Genomic DNA, 18130 nt, shown 5'->3' with positions numbered 1-18130 from the left:
TTCTATCATAGCTTACATTAACTCATTTTATGAGGTCAGTGAAAAGAGATCATTATAACATTAAATAACATGAAATGCTGTTGTAGCACCACCTATTTATTCAATGAATGTTGGCCCTGAGTAAACCAGGGTGACTATTGTCAATCTGGCATTCCCTCAGTCATTTTCAGTTCACATATGCTTCTCAAAGGCTAAGCATCTTGTAGGGCTAAGTGCGATTTTAGTATTTAAAGATGTGTTCTTTTTATATAAAGTGGCTCTTAAACTAACACCAACAACTTCATTTGGTCTTCAACCAAAGAAAATCATTTCTTCCAGTAGTGGAGGAAAACCTGGTGTGGCGGATATACAGGTTCCCAATATGGTACCTTTCTAAAGGATTTTTCGGGAGAAATCTTGATAACACTCTATTTTATCTTATAGACTAATGTTAGAAGTTAACCCCTAGGTGTGATTCTACACCAAATAACATAAATAAAAATGCTACGATTTTTTTGAAGTGCCATGATATTGTCAGTATAATTAAATTCCAGTTTCGTTCCTTCCATACTTTTAACATACTGTGTATCTCTGGTACTTACATGGGGCCAGCACTTAAGAATGCACCTATTACTATGAGAGAAACTCTCACAGTGAAAAGATAGTCTTTTCATAAAATTTAAACAGAAAAGCTGCCACAGGTGATCAGTCTTAGTATGATTCAGAATGTGATTTCAATGAGCAAATTGCTCTACTGAAGGAGAGTTATCTGTTTTGTTATATTCAGCGCTCCTGGGGACTTTCTGTAGCTTCCTTCCTACAGGTTTTAAAGTTAGCATTTACATTCTATTTCTGAAACATTTGGTTATAACCTGACCGCCATCCTGGCTCTGTTTCTATTTTTAAGAGTACCATTCTCAGGAAAACATCCTTACTCTGAATTAAGCTCAGACTGTGAATTTTACCAGTAGCCAGAGCTAATAATAAATTCATGGAGTTTAGGTTGATTTAGTAGATTTTGATTTCCTTGACTATGACTTTGAAACTTGCTTCAGCTCCTGTTAGTCATGTAGGATTTGTACCTGGGCTGCAGAGGAGGGAAAAATATCCCATGGAGAACGCCTTCAGTAACCACATTTGGAAAATCATAGGCTGTGGTCAAGGCAAGAATCTCTAAAGGACAGTGGCACCAACTGGTGGGACAGTTTGACTCTTCAGGTTCTCCCTCATCAGAAGAGCCACAAGTCTCTGCCTTTTGATAGAGAAGGCAATTGTCACATGTGTAGGGAATCAAGAAACAGTCTGGGAAGTTCTTCGTTTTCTGAAATGACCACCTTTAAATATGTTTCCAAGCCTTGTCATTCTAGACTTTTGGGACCTAGCTTCCCACATGTTTAGAGGGGATTTCTGGATTTTTTATATATTTCTTAAGCCTTTTGTGCAATGTATAAAACTCACTGTACCTTTTTCAACAAAATGTTCCTTTGTTAGCACTTCTGTCTTCTTAAACACCATCTGTCTCCACCTCAGGTGACTCTGCTCATAATGAAAGAAAGAGGTGGAGACATCCGTATCCACAGCCGTTAGCCAATGGAGAGCCTCTTCCATTTTCTTTTGGCATGAAGAGTTTCTGTCAAAGAGACTGAGAACAATCTAATTTACGACTCAGTGTGTCGCACTGTGCCATGTGTATGCAATAACAAAATCCAAACCAGAAACCCCAAGGCTCAAAAATGGCCCAGATTCTTCACTGAACAAGTTGTAAAGAAGAGACAGTGAAATTTAAAAGACATCTAAGGTTTAAAACAAAGAATAAGACTAAATTAATACTGTCTGGGAATGCATACTTAGATTATAAAATGATAAAGAAAGACAAGGAGCTATTACTTTAAATTCAAGATTGATTGATTGCTTTTAGAGGAAAGGAAGAAGCATATGGAGGACCTTCTTGGACAGCTGGCAGTCTTTGTTGATCTGGATGGTAGTTATAGTTAATAAAAAGAATGTTTTTATAATAATTAGATAATTGTTTGGTATGAATTTCTATATCTGTTTTATTTTGCAATATAATTGTTAAATTTTATGAAGTACAGGGACACTATACATAGTACCTTTTTCCCAACTTGTTATTGTGATAGTTTTTAAACACAAGGAAAAGCTGAAAGCATTGTGCAGGGGATGCTAATATACCTATCATACTATTTTATAGCTAGTTTTTTTTCTAATCAATAATATTAAATGGTTATATTAAATTCTGCATTTAATATGTAATTAAATATTGAAACATCCTCATTATATTCTGTTGTATGGAAATCTGCTACTTAATTTAATCAGCCTCCTAATTATGGACATTTAATTTGTTTCTGATTTTCTTCCTAAGAGAAATAATACTGTTTATAACCTTATAATAAATTCCTAATATTTGCTGGATTACAGGGTATTCTAATGTGCAAAACCTAGATTGCTGTGTGTTCTGAATGTACTGTAGCAGTAGAGGCTACTGACAGCTTATTTTGCTCAGAACAGCTTTGTGTAATCTCAGGAGGACATAGATCTCAAAGTAAAAACTTGATTTCTCACAATGGGATCTATTCCTAGCATCAAGCTTGCCTTGAAACAATTCATGTTTAATCCCAACTGTTCTTCTACAATCTCATGTTGGTTGTTGTGGGCTTAATTGATATATCATTTATCTCTTGCCACAATTGTACTGCGTAATGAACCACTCCAAAGTTCAGTGGCTTAATTTATAGTCATTAGTATCTGCGGGATGTCTTTGTGATTATTCTAGGTTCTCATGGGCTCACTCATGTGGCTACAGTCAGCTGCAGTGTAGTATGCAGCTCTGCTGCCCTTGGAAGGGCCCACTCATCTGTATGATGGTTGGCTTAGGCTAGTTTAAGATGGTCTTGGCCATGAGGATTCAGATCTTTTATCTAAATCTCCAACATTCTTCCAGCTAGCCAGCCTTATATGTTCTCATGGCAGTAGCAGGAGAACTGGAAATGGGCACAGACTTTTTGAGCTTCTGTGTCATCCACTTTGCTAATATGCCATTGACCAAATACATCACATTGCTGAGCCTGAAGTCAATGGGAAGTGATTACAGTTACAGAGCAGACATGAGGATGCTGAGAACAGGCAATGCTTAGGAACATTCATGTGGGCAGTCCTCCTTGGCTGTCCAGCAGCATGTTTTAAATTGAAGCTTTAGAAGCATTAAACATTGCTAGTATTTCTAAACTGCAGATGTAATGCCTTTGAAATAGAAAAAATAGGGACTAAATATGTTTTGGGGGGAAGCAAAAGCTTTTGCTTCATTAAAAAAATTTCTTAAGATTTATATAGGTAACTCAAATGGGAAATCCACATTTAATGTTCCATCTTAAAAATATGCCTTTTCCAGATGGGGCCATGGTGGCTCAGCAGGCAAAGTTCTCACCGGCCATGCCCGAGACTCAGGTTTGATTCCTGGTGCCTGCCCATGTAAAAAAAAAAAAAAGAAATTATTCCTTTTTCAGTCATTGGTTTTTCCCCTGGGATATATTTCAGGAAACAGGCTTTTCCCAGTCTGTGCCTGTTTTTCTTTGTTTGATAGTGTTCTTGGAATTGGTTTTAAAATCAGGCTTTGAGAATATTGACTACAGTAGGAAAAGAGGTAAAATCCCATCAATCAAGTGTTTTTGCTTTAGGTATAGAAATTAGAGCTAGGATTAGTCCCTATACCTTAATTAATATATCTTTTCCTCTCTGTATCTTTATACAAATGATGACTTAATCTCTCAAAACAGTGGCTCAGAAACAGGTATGCAACACCCAAGTATGTGGATGGCCAAGAAATTTATTACTAATAGTGGTTAACATCCCAAAGATAAAAAAGAAAATCAAATTTATCCCCATAGAATGGAATCCTATGTGCCCTTTTGGTATGTATGCTGTTTTAGTTTGCTGATGCTGCAGAAATGCAATATACCAGAAATGGGTTGGCTTTTATAAAGGGGATTTATTAAGTTACAGGTTTACAGTTTTAAGGCCATGAAAGTGTCCAAGCTAAGATATCCAGAGAAAAATACCTAGACTCAAGAAAAGCCCATAACTGTCACATGGGAAGGCACATGGCTGGTGTCTGCAGCCTCTCCTGGCTTCTGGCATCAAATGGCTCTCTCAGTCCCTGTGGATCCTTCTGGCTTCTGGCTTGCTTAGCATCTCATGGAAAGGCACTTGATGGCATTTCCTGGGCTCTGACCTCCAAATGTCTATGTCCAGACACCTGCTCTCTCTGTTAGCCCTGAAAGCGTCTCCTTCGGCATTCCACGCATCTCCAAATGTCTGTGTCTGTGTGTCTTCTGGTCTGTTTCTTTCTTTGTGAACTCTCTTAGAGACTTCAGTAAAGTAATTAAGACCCACCTTGAATGGGTGGCGTCACATCTCCATCTAATCAAAAGGCCCAGCGTACAGTTTGGTGTGTCACATCTCCATGGAAACAATCCAATCAGAAAGTCACACAAACAATTGAGTGTGTCCCATCTCCATAATATCTATGGAAACAATCTAAGCAAGGTTTTCACCCTACAAAATTTGATCAGGATCAAGAGAACATGGCTTTCTTGGGGTATGTAACAATTTAAAGCCAGCACATATGCCTTCAAATTCTTCTTCTTAGAAGTGAAAAATCTTTAAAAAAATTTTTGCTCATATAGTTTTCTTTAAATACTTTCATATGGGGCCACGGTGGCTCAGCAGGCAGGAATGCTTGCCTGCAATGCCATAGGACCCGGGTTCGCTTCCCGGTGCCTGCCCATGTAAAAATAAATAAATAAATAAATAAATAAATAAATAAATAAATAAATGCCACTATAAATACTTTCATATGTACAGTATAAAATTTCACACACATTTAACTGAAACTGTGTGTATTGTATTAAATAGGCAATTTAAGGGTTATTGAATTTTACTTCATTTTCTGACTTTAGAACCTATTCTCTGGGTCAGTTAAAATTCCCCTCACTTGTACACTGTTTTCTCTCTTGAGCTATAAGGAAAGAGAGAATGCAGAGAGAACTCAGAGCTATAAGAAAAGAGAGAACTGCTGGTAGCTGAGAGCCCCCTTTGGTGTTTAGTTTACCTGCACATCAGGGTAATGGACACAGACTTTAAAGAACTCTGATAATGGTAAGAATTGTCTTGCAGAGTTAATTCAGACCATTTTAGTGAGCTTCAAGGGGAAAATTCAAGGGAAACATAGTATAGTAGTCATGAGTGTGGTCTTTGGAGGTAAACAGATGTAATTCCTTATTCCGGCTCTGTCACTCCCTGCTGTGCAACCTTGGACAGTTTACCTAACCCTTTGTGCCTCAAAGTCTCCATCTGTAACATAATAATAGTGCCTTTTACATAGGGTTGTTGGAGATCATAAATGTGATAATGCTTCTAAAGTACCCACTTAGCATAATGCCTGGCACATAGTAAGTGCTCAATAAATGCCATATACTATTTGTACTGAAAGAACCCTGGGCATCTGATGAAACTGCTTCATTTCATGGATCTGGACAGAGGTTAAGTTCTTCAGGGAAAATATGTTTACAACCTAAAAGTAATATTGAATCAGTATGCATTTGTAGATGTGTCTAATCCTGAAATGTAATGTCTACTTTAAGAGTACTTATTAACTGACATGACCAGGCAGATTTTCAAGAGTAAGTGTAAGCTGTCACCATTTGTTTTTTGTTTTTTTTTAACTTTTTATTTTGAAATAATTTCAAACTTACAGGACTGTAGTAAAAATAATACAACTCCCACACAGAGTACTTCAGTGTACTACCAACTCCCCAGATACCCAGTGTTTTAGTTTGTGAGCTGCTGAAATGTGATATACCAGAAACAGAACAACTTTTTAAGAGGGAAATTTATTAAGTTGCTAGTTTATAGTTCTAAGGCCGTGAAAATGTCCAAATTAAAGTAAGGCTATAAAGTAAGTATATAAGTAAGGCACCCAGAGAAAGATACCTCGGTTCAAGAAAGCTGATGATGTTCATGATTTCTCTCTCAACTGGAAGGGCACATGGTGGGATCTTTCTCTTCAATGGCTTCCCTGGGACTTTGTTTGTTCTGGTGACTCTTGTGGCTCTAAAACTTTTTCCAAAATGGTTCCCTCTTAAAGGGCCCCAGTAAGCAACCCAATCCTTTTTTTTTTTTTTGTATGCTGTATGGTGGGGTCACATTTCATTATTTTTCCATGTGAGTATCCTGTTATTGCAGCACCATTTGTTGAATTTTTGTTTTTTGGGAAGTGCATAGACCAGGAATCGAACCCGGGTCTTCCACATGGCAGGTGAAAATTCTACCACTAAACTACCCTTGCACCTCCACCAACCTCATCTTGAGTAGGTGGAGACACATGTCTATGGACACCATCTAATCAAAAGTTATCATCCACAATTGGTAGTTCTCATCTCCATGGTGACAGTCAAAAAGCTCCCACCCAGTCACATTGAATGAGGGTTAAAGAACTTGGCTTTTCTGGGGTACACAACAGATTCGAACTTGCACACCCAGATTCACCAGTTTTAATATTTTGCCATCTTTGTCGTGTTATTCTCTCTGATTGTCTATCTGTCTGTTCTTTTGACATTTGAGAGTAAGTTGCACACATACTCCTCAAACACTTAATACTTCTATGTACATTATCTGTGAACACAGATAGTCACTGTAATCAACCTAAGTGCAGTTATCAAATTCAAGAAATTTGATGTTGATATAGGTTTACATTGTATACTCCAATGTTTTATGTCCCAATAATGTCCTTTTGAGCTCTTTTTTCCTCCATTCTTAGAATCAGTATTGAGTGTTGTATTAAATTGTCATTATCTCTTTAGTTTATCTATTTTTAAATTACAGAAACACGTACGCAACATAAATCTTCTCATCCTGGTCCCATCCACTACCACTGGCTGGTAATTCAGTGGGATTAATCACCTTCACAATTTGTGGTACACTTACCACCATCCATCACTAGAACTTTCCTTTTACCCAAACAAGCCCTACACTCATTTTGCATGAACTCTTCATTGCCCCTTGCCCCTCCACCTCTAGTAACTTGCACTTTACTTTCTGTCTTTATAAGCTTCCGTATTTTCTATTGTGTGTGTGTGTGTGTGTTTACCAGAGAAAATCTGACATGCTAAATCTTTAACAATCTCATTTGCTTGGATACCAACTTCAATAGCACACATAAACTATTTCCGTAATCCGTTCCCTCCACCTTTATGTACAGATCTCAGCACAGATTACATATTTATACATTATGAGTCTGAAACCATTGATTTATCATATGCATTTGCCTTTAGATCTACTTCCTGTAGGAAGTAGAAAGTGGAGTTACAAACCAAAAATATAACAGCGCCAGTTACCCATGTCATTATCTTTACCAGAAATCTTTATTTCTTCATGTGACTTCAGTCAATTGCTAGTGTCTTTTCCTTTCAACCTGCAAACCTCCTTTTAGCTTTTCTTGTAAGGCTGTTCTACTGGTGATGAAGGCCTTGGCTTTTGCCTAATCTGGGAGTGTCTTAATGCCCCCTCATTTTAGTTTTTTTTAATTTTTTATTAGAACCATTATTGGCTTACGGAAATATGCAAATAGTACAAAATTCCCATACACCCCCCCACTTCACATATGCCCTCCCTCATTTTTTAAAAAACAGTTTTGTCAAATACAGAATTCTTGGTTGACAGATTTTTTGTTTTCAGCACTTTAAATATGTCATCTCACTGCCTTCTTGTTTCCATGGTTTCCAATGAGAAATCAAAATTTAATCTTTTTGAGGCTCCCTTGTACATGCCATGTTGCTTCTCCCTTGCGGCTTTTAGAATTCTCTCTTTCTCCTTGGCATTTGACGATTTGATTATAACATGGCTCCATATGGGTGTATTTGGATTTATCCTGTTTGGAGCTCATTGATTGTCTTAGATGTATATATTCATGTCTTTCATTAAATTTGGGGGGTTTTCAGCCATCATTTCTTTGAATATTCTCTCTGCCCCTTTCTCTCTGTCTTCTCCTTCTGGGACTCCTATGGTGTGTTATATTGTATACTCGATGGTGTCCCTTAGGTTCCTCAGCTCTGTTCATTTTTCTTCATTCTTTTCTTTTCTGCACCTCAGACTGGATAATTTCAATGGCCTTATCTTCAATTTCACTGATAATTTCGTCTGCCAGTTCCACTCTGTTGAAGTCCTCAGGGGAATTTTAACTTTCTGTTACTATGGTCTTTAGCTCTGTTTGGTTCTTTTTCATACTTTGCAGCCATGTATTGATATTCTCTTTGTGTTCATCTGTTCTTTTCCTAATTTCCTTTAGTTCTTTGTTTAGAACCATTTTCACTGCCTTTGTCTGGAATGTCCCAGGTCTGATCCTCCTCATTGACGGTTTCTAATGTTTTAATCTTCTCCTTTGCTTGGCCATTGCTTTTTGTTTCTTTGTATGTTTTGTAAGCTTTTGTTGAAATCTGGACATTTTGATATTTTACTGTGTTATCACTGAAATTTAGACCCTGAGTCATCTGTTCCTTAAGCTTGTATCCAATTAGTATTATGACAGAGTTGCCTTGAATGTCAAAAATCTTAAAAAGAAAAAAAAAAGGAGAGGAAAAAAAGACACCTTTCCTAGTCTGCAAATTGTGCTTCTCCTTCAGAACCTGTCTGTACAGTGAGTTTATGTGGTTTCAGACCAATGTGTAGGGACTTTCCTTTTCCTTTCTATGCATGTTTTTTGTTTTATGCATTCACAGTTGGCCCTAGGAATATCCCTGTTTACACTGGTATGAAGGTCCCCTCTTTCCCATGAAGCAATTTCCTCAGGATCCTAGGCACGACGCTGTATGTTTTAGAGCCAGCAAGCCCTTACCCCAGGCAGCCATGTGACTGCTCTCCCATAGTGTTTTGTAGGAGAGCTCTGTGAGCTGCCTTCTACTTGCAGGGTAAGTTCTGGGACAGACTCTCTCAGGCCATAATCAGACTGGGCTAGATATACTTGCTCTCAGTATGTATATGAGGGTTACTCTGTTCCCTTTGGATTCAGGACCAGGAATCCACACTGGGACCATGGGCCAGCTGTGTTCCAAGTTGGTGAGGGATAGAGGAGAGGCCAGCAAGGGTGCCAGGAGATCCTGCAGGTTCTTAATGGCGTTTTTCTTAATTCAGCACATGACCTGTGTTACTGCAGTCCTTTGACAGTTTTCTAGAGCTTTGAGAAAGATGTTTCTACCTATTCTTACTGTTTTTCAAAGCTTCAGTGGGTGGACAGAGCCCTAACTCTACCTGCTTGATCAGGGCCAGTTGAAATAGATTTTAAAGCCCTTCCTGCGCTTATTAATAAGCAAGTTACAATGATGATTTCAGGAATGGCAGAAAGAAATTTTCTACTGTAATTGAAGTTCTTGGCTCAATTCTTACTGGCTTCTTATCTGGTTACCTTTGATTTCAGCCTGTTTGTGAACATTTTTGTAGGAGGGTGGACAGGGCAGGAAAGGAGACCAAGATGTGGACAGCTGATGGTTATTGTGTGTATTGTGTGAGGGTGTACAGAGATACCCAAGACACTTTGCTTGTTTTCATAAAGCTTCACCCTAAATGAGAAAACAGTTCGTTTGTGAAAGAAAAAAGTACATAGCAATAGCACTTAGCATTTATTGAATATTTAATATGTGTCAGGCACCAAGCAAAGCAAGTGAGCAACCTATGATAATCTCTTTTGATTGTCATAACTACCAGATAGATGGCAATCACAGTTTATGTTTGAACAAGACAGCTTAGAAGCCACTATATATTGGCTCAAGATCATAGAGGACAGAAGTGTCAAATGAATTAAGAAGAGGATGAGATAACTCTGAGCTGAGGTCCTAATTACCAAAGTAGGGGAGGTTTGGGCTTACCTAGAGCAACCCCCATGGGGTGTGGAAGGGCCACTACTTGGATTTCATGGGTGGAGACCAGGGATGGGAAATATCTTATAGTACCCAGGATAATCCTATACAACAAAAATTTTCTTACTCTGCCAAGGTTTTAGATGTCCTACCAAGAATTCAAATAGATAAACCTGTTTATAATCGTCTGAACCTAGAATTTTTAAACATAACTTATTTTTTCATAGTTTTGATATACACTGTATATTCTAGAAGTAGAAGCTCCTTTTAAATTGAGAGACAATTGTATTTAATATATATTTTTAATTTTCTAAGCTGTTTAGCATTTTGAAAATAACATTGATAGTACTGCAAATCATGATATCTGGGTTGTCAATAAAACACAGACCTCTGACAGTCTGCATTTATAGCTAAAGCATTTACAGTGATTCTACAGATACAAGCATCTTGTGACTACTTATTGCTGCTGGTCTAGAATTTGCAAATGTAAATGTATCACTGTTTTTGGAATTTATGTGTGTAGATAGGTTATATTTTCTGTAAACGTCACTTCAACATTGTAAAGGTGTTGTTATAAAATGTTTATTATAAATAAAAGGGGTATTGGATCTGATAGTATTGTAAACCCTGGCAAAAATAGCTACCTCAAGGCAGCGAAAGATTTGAGTAAATGAGAGGTTCTAGTATAAAGTGGCTATTAGGTTGTCAGTGGCTGAAAGAACTTAATCCTGTTTGTGTTTGGAAAGGGAGATGATTGTAAACCAAGCCATGCTTTCCTGGCACTGAATCTCTGCAATGGGTCTGGGAGGAGGTATCATTTTAAATAACTGTGGATGGGACTGTCTTTTTCTGTTTAAATTTGGTGTTCTTACTCCTACCAAAAGAGCGTAGAATCTTCTACAACCAACATACAAGTGGATGTTTTATTTAATTAAGTGGGCATTTTATTTATTTATTTATTTATTTGCTTATTTCTTTAATAGTGCTTTTGCAGTTTCTGCTTGAGGGCACTCCTCTGTGATCCTATTAGATGTTTCTTAAACCCTAATGGCATTATTAGAAGACATATCAGTGTTGTGGATTTTCATTCGATAACGCATGAAAATGCTGCTGAAAGGGAAACTGTTGTTGCTACGCTGTTTCACTTAGGTAATTTTATGTTTAGCTTTAAAATCACAACTGTTTTTAATGCAGAGCTTGCGGTGGCCTACCATTAATCCCAGGCATCTTTGTACTTTGATTTTTATGAAAACAACGGCACTTGCTTTGAATGCTGGAGGACCTTCTCTAACATTATAGTTGAAGTAATATTTCAGTCTGTCTTTGCTTTCATCGGAAAGGTAGATAATGTTTTGATTAGAGGATGAGTTTCAGAATCTGTGCATTCTCTATATCATCGTTTCTCCTCTAGAAATGTAATGTGAGCCATATATATAACTTTAAATTTTCTAGTATTTTCGAACTACATTTAAAAAATGAAACAGGTGAAATTAATTTTAATAATTACTTTATTTAACCCAGTATATCCAAAATATTATTTAAACATTTAATCAATATAAAAAATATTGAGATATTTTACAGGTTTCTTTTACATACTGAGTCTCCCAAATCTGCTTTGTATTCTACACTTACAACCCATCACCATTTAGATGTGTATTCCAAAATTTTCGCTGGACATATTTCATGTGTATTTCAATTTTATAAAATGTATGGTTGAGGGTGGGCAACAATGGCTCAGTGGCAGAGTTCTTGCCTGCCATGCCAGAGACCCAGGTTCGATTCCCAGAGCCTGCCCATGTCAAAAAAAAAAAAAGTATAGTTGAAAAAGTAGATTCACCTACCCAAGTTGTTCCAAACTAACTTAAATGTTTTCTAATAAGAGTCAATATCAATTTATAAATTTAGTTTTAACTTAACTAAATTCAGTTCTTCAGTTACACCAGTCACCTTTTAGTGTTTAGACATGTGGTTACTATTGGCTACTGTATTGGACAGCTCAATCGTAAATTATTCATAAAATCATACATTTATATCATGCTTTCTGAATTCTTAAATACTTCCATATTTTCTCAGGCTATTATTTATGTATAATTAAACGATGCCACTAAGACCCTCTCAGAAGCAGTTTTACTAGATTAGATTCATTCATCAAGGATCTGCCTGCCTAGTGGAGAAATACCTCTGCCTCTTTGTGCTTCTCCTCCAGGACTGGGCAGTTCTTGTACATGGTAGGTGTTTGATAAATGTTTACCTAGCTAACTACTACTTATTTTTCAAATTGCAGTTTAAATTTTACTTTCAGAGGAAAGTGTTTCTTGACTCCTTGGTCTGATACATGTTCCTTTCCTATATTTTCACAAAGAGTTATTTTCCCCCAAAACATATATACTTACATGATTTGAAAATTTTTAATGATTAATGTCCATTGTCCAACTAGGTTACATGTTCCACAAGAGTGGTATTCTAGTTTGCTGGCTGCCAGAATGCAATATACCAGAAACGGAATGGCGTTTAAAAAGGAGAATTTAATAATTTACAAGGTTACAGTCCTAAGGCCATGAAAATGTCCCAATTAAAGCAAGTTTATAGAAATGTCCAATCTAAGGCATCCAGGGAAAGATACCTTGATTCAAGAAGGCCGATGATGTTCAGAGTTTCTCTCTCAGCTGCAAGGGCACATGGCGAAATCCGCTAGCTTTTTCTTCCAGCTACTTCATTCATGAAGCTCCCCCAGAGGTGTTTTTCTCCTTCATCTCCAAAGATCTCTGGCTGGTGGACTCTCTGCTTTGTGGTTCTGCAGCGTTCTGAAGTTTTCTCCAAAATATTTCTTCATTTATAGGATTCTAGTAAACTAATCAAAGCCTACCTAGAATGGGTGGAGACGTGTCTCCCTCTAATTAAATTTAATACCCATAGTTGATTGAGTCACATCTCCATGGAGATGATCTAATTAAAGCTTTCAATGTAGCAGTACTGTATAGGGATTAGAAGAAACGGCTGTCTTTACAAAATCAGATTAGGAGTAAAATATGGCTTTTCTAGAATACATAAATCCTTTCAAACCGGCGCTAGTGGCAATGTATTTTTGTTCATTAAAGTATCCCTGCTCCTAGCATAAGGCATGACACATGGCAGGTATGGAATAAATATTCGTCAGATAGTGGCATCGGGCCATTATAATATGAGGTAATAAGCAGAATCTTAACTTTATAGGAGATGGAGTTTGTTTCAGGCTGAGGGAAATAAGAATTTTATTTTGAAAATTGTATACACTGAAAAGTATGCCATGTCTTAGTTTTTGTTCAAGCCTTTTCAAAATACCCATATAAGCATGGCTTCTGTTACCTTTCTGTCTACTTTATTTTTGTCTATTTTTTTGAAATGTCTGTCACCTCATATCTGTTGCTACATATAACTTAAGGTACACTGACAACAAAAAACACTAACAAAGGGAAAAAATGTTTGAATTGCAAAATACTTTAAAGGAGCTGAGAAAGATTTAGGGCAAAGGCAAACATGTGGAGTAAGCATCTCTTGCTATTTCAAAACAATTTAAAATAGCCCCCCCCTTTTTAATTATACCAGAGTAATGAGCCTTATCTGCAATATATGGAAATATAATTAAAAATATATTGTGGGCCAGTGGACCAGGTTGTCAGGTCATTATTTGAATCATAAAGTTGAAAATAATGCCCATTAAAGGTTACCAGTTTAGAAGAGTTAGATTATAATTTAGATTCCTTGAAAATAGAAAGTTTCTCAATTTGATCATGCTTTAAATAACCTTGTAACATTTGTCATTTTCTTTTAACTTTTTATGGAAACGTAATATAATTGCAGAAATGTGCACATAAGAGAACAGGTTGATGAATTTTCACATCTAAATCGAGAAATGTATTACCATTAAAACCAATATCCTAGAAGCTCCCCTCTTGTTCCCCCTACCAAAGGTAAACCACTATTCTGACTAGATAAATTTTTTTCCTGTTTTTGTACTCTATATAAATGGAATCTTACAGTGTCTGCATTTGACTGTAATAAAATAGATTATCATTTGAGATAACATTCCTGATAAAAACTCATTGAAAACAAAGTCTGTTTCTAGTTTTCCTTATATGTATCTAATTTGGTAAACTGACAGTTTGCCACTGTTTGTAATTCCTTCAAGAAATTTTCTGTGACTGCATATGTATGGGGTATATATATGTGTGTGTATTTGTATGTATGCAAAATGTATATATATATGATATGCTTTTAAAAATTTTACTTGAACTAGGTCGTACTATGCATATTATTCTGTACTTTGCTTTTTTAAACTTTGTGATATGTCTTAAAGCCTTTTCCATATATCAGCTCATGTAGATTTGCTTCATTTTTCCTAATGCATCACAGTACTACATTGTATGAATATATTTTACTTTAGTGAAGAATATTTAGGTTGTTACTGGTCTTTTGCTTTGGTAAAAATAGTGTTTGTGTGAAGTTATCTGTAAAATAAATTCAGAGAAGTTTGTGTGAAGTTATCTGTAAAATAAATTCAGAGAAGTATAATTGTTGAGCTAGTGGGGTTCACCATGAATTTTAAATTTGTCCAGATACTGCTAAATAGCCCACCAAAGAGGTTTGTCAGTTCTTTTTCCAACAGTAAAGTTTGAAAACTTCCATTTATATTGTACTCACCTTAGCTATATGTTATCAAGCCTGTTAATCTTTGCAATCTGATTTGGCAAAACCCATAAGTCATTGCTATTTAAGTTTGCATTTTCTTTAGTTTTGAGTGAGGCTAGTTGTTTATATGTTTGAGGGACATTTTTGTTTCTTTTGGGACTTGGTACTGTCCTTTCTTATTTCTCTACAGCCTTGTTCATATTTTGTTAATGATTTTTAGGAATTCTTTCTGCGTAAAGGAAATTGGTTCTATATCATCCATAGTGGTAATTTTTCTTTCATTTTTTACTGTGCTTATAGTAATTTTTTTCTAAACAGATTGTTTTAATTTTTCTGTGTGTTTTTAATGAAAGGTGTTGAACTTTGAGATACATAGGGGGTGGGTGGATAGATAGATAGACAGATAGACTGACAGATATGCGATAGAGAGAGAGAGAGGAAGAGGCATCTTGAGATCTTAAGCCTGGCATGGAAACAATTTTCCTTGAGTGTTTGTGGGTAATGTGCTTAAGTAATAATTCAGATTTCAGTTAAAAAGTAAAATGTAAATAAAAAAAATTTGGATATTAACTGTGAACATTTATTTAGCATTTTAAACAACTTTTGGAAGGATTTTCAATGGTGTGTTTTTTTTCTTTTATGTTTTGTCATTTGGGGTTTTAATTTATCAAATGATCCCTCTTTTCAGATTTCAAATTATAACCTATTTCCTGCACCATCGTGACGCCCACTGATCCATGTCAGAAGTACTTCCAGGTCAGATACCCTTTCAGATGTTTCAATGCAGAGAAGTGGTTGAATATTGAAACTTGAAAAAATGTGTTTGATATTTATTTGAAAATTAAACTTGTGATTTGCTAAAATGGCTTGTTTTACTTTTAATTATATATCACTAATGTAATAGGAAAATGGATCTTTAAGATGGGAATCAATTGGGACTTAATGTATTCATGTGATAATTGCATAGTACTTATATCCTAATGTAAAACTAGTTTCATTGACTATAGCAGGGTAGTAAAATTATGTCAAATTTTCCTACCTGGTATTGTGTATCATAGCATGTGAACTGTTGAAATATGAGCAAAGGAATAGGTTTTCATGTTGAGTCTCAGTCAATAGCTGCTTAGCTATCGTGGGATTTGTCTATAATAGAGTTCCGATTCAGTGTTCTCTCTGTATCTAATGCTCTTTAATTTCAGGCCACCCTAATTTTATTGCATGTCCCTTTCTTTCCATCATGATGGATGCTAGTCCACACTCAATATAATGTGGGATTTAATTCTTAACCTCATAGCTATATAATAATAATAATAAGGAAAAACCAATTGTAGTAATATTAAATAAAACATAGTATAGGCCTGAAACTAGAAGGTAAATCTGGGTAGATTCCATATTTGTTAGGACATATGCCACTCAATAAGTTCCAAATTTTGAAACAACTGCATTTAAACCATGGACAAATAAATATTTATGTCCTTAAATTTTGAAACTAAACTTATTATATATGTTCAAGCTCTTTTTTTCTTTTACAGTACTTTGCATATTGCATTTCAACAGAGAGCTCCAAATAATACATGATAAAATAAACAAGCTCAGCAGAGGTGTATTAGTGGCAAGAAATATCATTTTTATAAAGAATTGTCAAGAACAATACACAAATCTAAGTTCACGTGGAAATATTTCAAACTTAAACTGATTTCTAGAAATCATCTAATTATACTATGATAATTTGGGAGGGAGGTGGATTTTCTCTGTAAATACATATTTGAGTGGTTATACCAATTTTGGAAAATCAAGGCAAATGTATATGTCTTTTTAAAAATGCATTTTAAATGTTGCATTTAAATTCCTTTTAGGAATATTTAGCATTATTATCTTTTATTATATTGCAAGATAAGTTCAGTGTACAGATATTTAAAGAACATAGGTGGCAAATATGTAAATTATGTGTTTTCTTCTGAATGGAGGTGAATGAATCAACTTGCTATTAGAAATTTCCTATTCCTATATTTTCTTATGCTGATGTATTCATTCTTCCTGTTGATATTCAATTTGCTCTATTTGTTGGTTGTTATGTAAGAGATAATGAAGGGTGGACCACGGTGGCTCAGCAGGCAGAGTTCTCACCTACCATGCCGGAGACCTGGGTTTGATTCCCAGTGCCTGCCTGTGAAAAAAAAAAGTGAGAAATAATAAAACTGTTATCTAGTATGGTCTTTAAATTAGAGCACTACCACTATATGCTAATATAGCACGTGCCACACATTACGAAAGAAACACTGTTCTTATTTCAGTGGATATCCTATTCCTGCCACTTTTCATTAGACACTTCAAGTGACACCAGTAATTGAATGAGGTATGCTTTCAGACCTGTTTCCTAACTCTTAGGATCTTTGACCATATGGAACCTTTTTAAAAACAAACATGTTGTAATTTACAGCCTTATCTACCAGGAAAACTCCTGCTCACCCTTCAAGATTCAGCTCAGAAGTCCCTTCCAGTTAGGTTTTCACCCATAATGTAGTTTTGTACTCACCCTATTTCAAGGATTCTGCCATTGTTTAATTTCTTTTGACTTTGGAACTGACTTAAGGCCCAGTTAATAAGTCACTCAAGAAAACCTGTCTTTACTTTATAGCTTGCCTACTTTTTGAATGAAAACAGTATTCCTACGATTGATCATTGACCATATTCATCAGACTAGACATGAAGATCTAGGGCTGTATTAAGAAACTAATCCACCTTTAGAAGATATCGAGGTTTGTCTAAAGAATGAAAAAAGCTTAGAAATTAAATAGAGAAAATGTCTTTAGAGTAAGCATATATATATGATTTCCAAAGGTGACTATTCGAAGTTCATAATTCTTATTTGGATACATGAATTCTGTATTGTGTATCTTAAAAAAACAGTCATCACATCTGCCAGGTGTGATATTGGAGTGCCCAGCTATCCCCTATCTGAAATTCTATTCTCTTCTTTCTGTACTGTTGGACTCCTGTCTACCTTTAAAACTCAGCTCCATCTCTTGCTTTTGTAGGAAGTCTCCCTGAATTTCCCTCCTCATCCCCAGTACTATGTGCTCATAAGATCCTCTGCCTACTATGACCATTGTAAGTTGGTTTAATACCTTCTCCATTTCCAGAGCCCAGTCTAAATTTCTTAAAGAAAAGTATTTCAGTACATCCATCTGGAATCTTCTCAGTTCTACTTAGAATAGTTTTTGGAGCAGAGTGAACCCTTGGGAAGTAAAGTTGAATGTGGCATTGGAAACCGTCAGGTAGATAAGACCTAGCTGTCAAAATCATCCCTTTAGCTTAGAGCCTAGAGAAATTCCCTGTGAACCAGCTATGTGAAGTTGCTCTCACAGTTTTAGAAACATCCATGTTTTCATTCCTGTGTTTTCCCTAGCTCAGTGACCCAAGCTGCCTCCTAAATAACCTTTGCCTCTTTTGTTCACAGAACAGGTCTTATCAATTTTGTCACATTAAGAATTTGCTTTCACGAATAATTTCAGGAAACTAGTTTTATTTACCTCTCCATCCAAAAAGGAAAAGAAAAT

At 35.9% G+C, this 18130-nt stretch overlaps 1 protein-coding gene across 18 annotated transcripts in view; it reads left to right on the top strand.

Moving 5' to 3' along the window:
- APBB2 (amyloid beta precursor protein binding family B member 2) overlaps positions 1 to 18130 on the top strand; it is a 452510-nt gene that overhangs the window by 186872 nt on the left and 247508 nt on the right. For 17 of the 18 annotated variants that reach the window (XM_077136716.1, XM_077136715.1, XM_077136711.1 and 14 more), the window contains one exon: positions 15259 to 15326. The exons of the other annotated variant lie outside the window; for it this stretch is intronic. In XM_077136716.1, the coding sequence (XP_076992831.1) occupies positions 15308 to 15326 (19 nt within the window). In that variant the 5' untranslated portion in view covers positions 15259 to 15307. The remainder of the gene's footprint in view (positions 1 to 15258; positions 15327 to 18130) is intronic. 18 annotated transcript variants of the gene reach the window in all.

Source organism: Tamandua tetradactyla, chromosome 19, assembly GCF_023851605.1.
Source record: "Tamandua tetradactyla isolate mTamTet1 chromosome 19, mTamTet1.pri, whole genome shotgun sequence".
Taxonomy (NCBI): Eukaryota; Metazoa; Chordata; class Mammalia; order Pilosa; family Myrmecophagidae; genus Tamandua; species Tamandua tetradactyla.
Note: the sequence above shows the minus strand (reverse complement) of the source record. Positions and strands in the feature narration are given on the sequence as shown.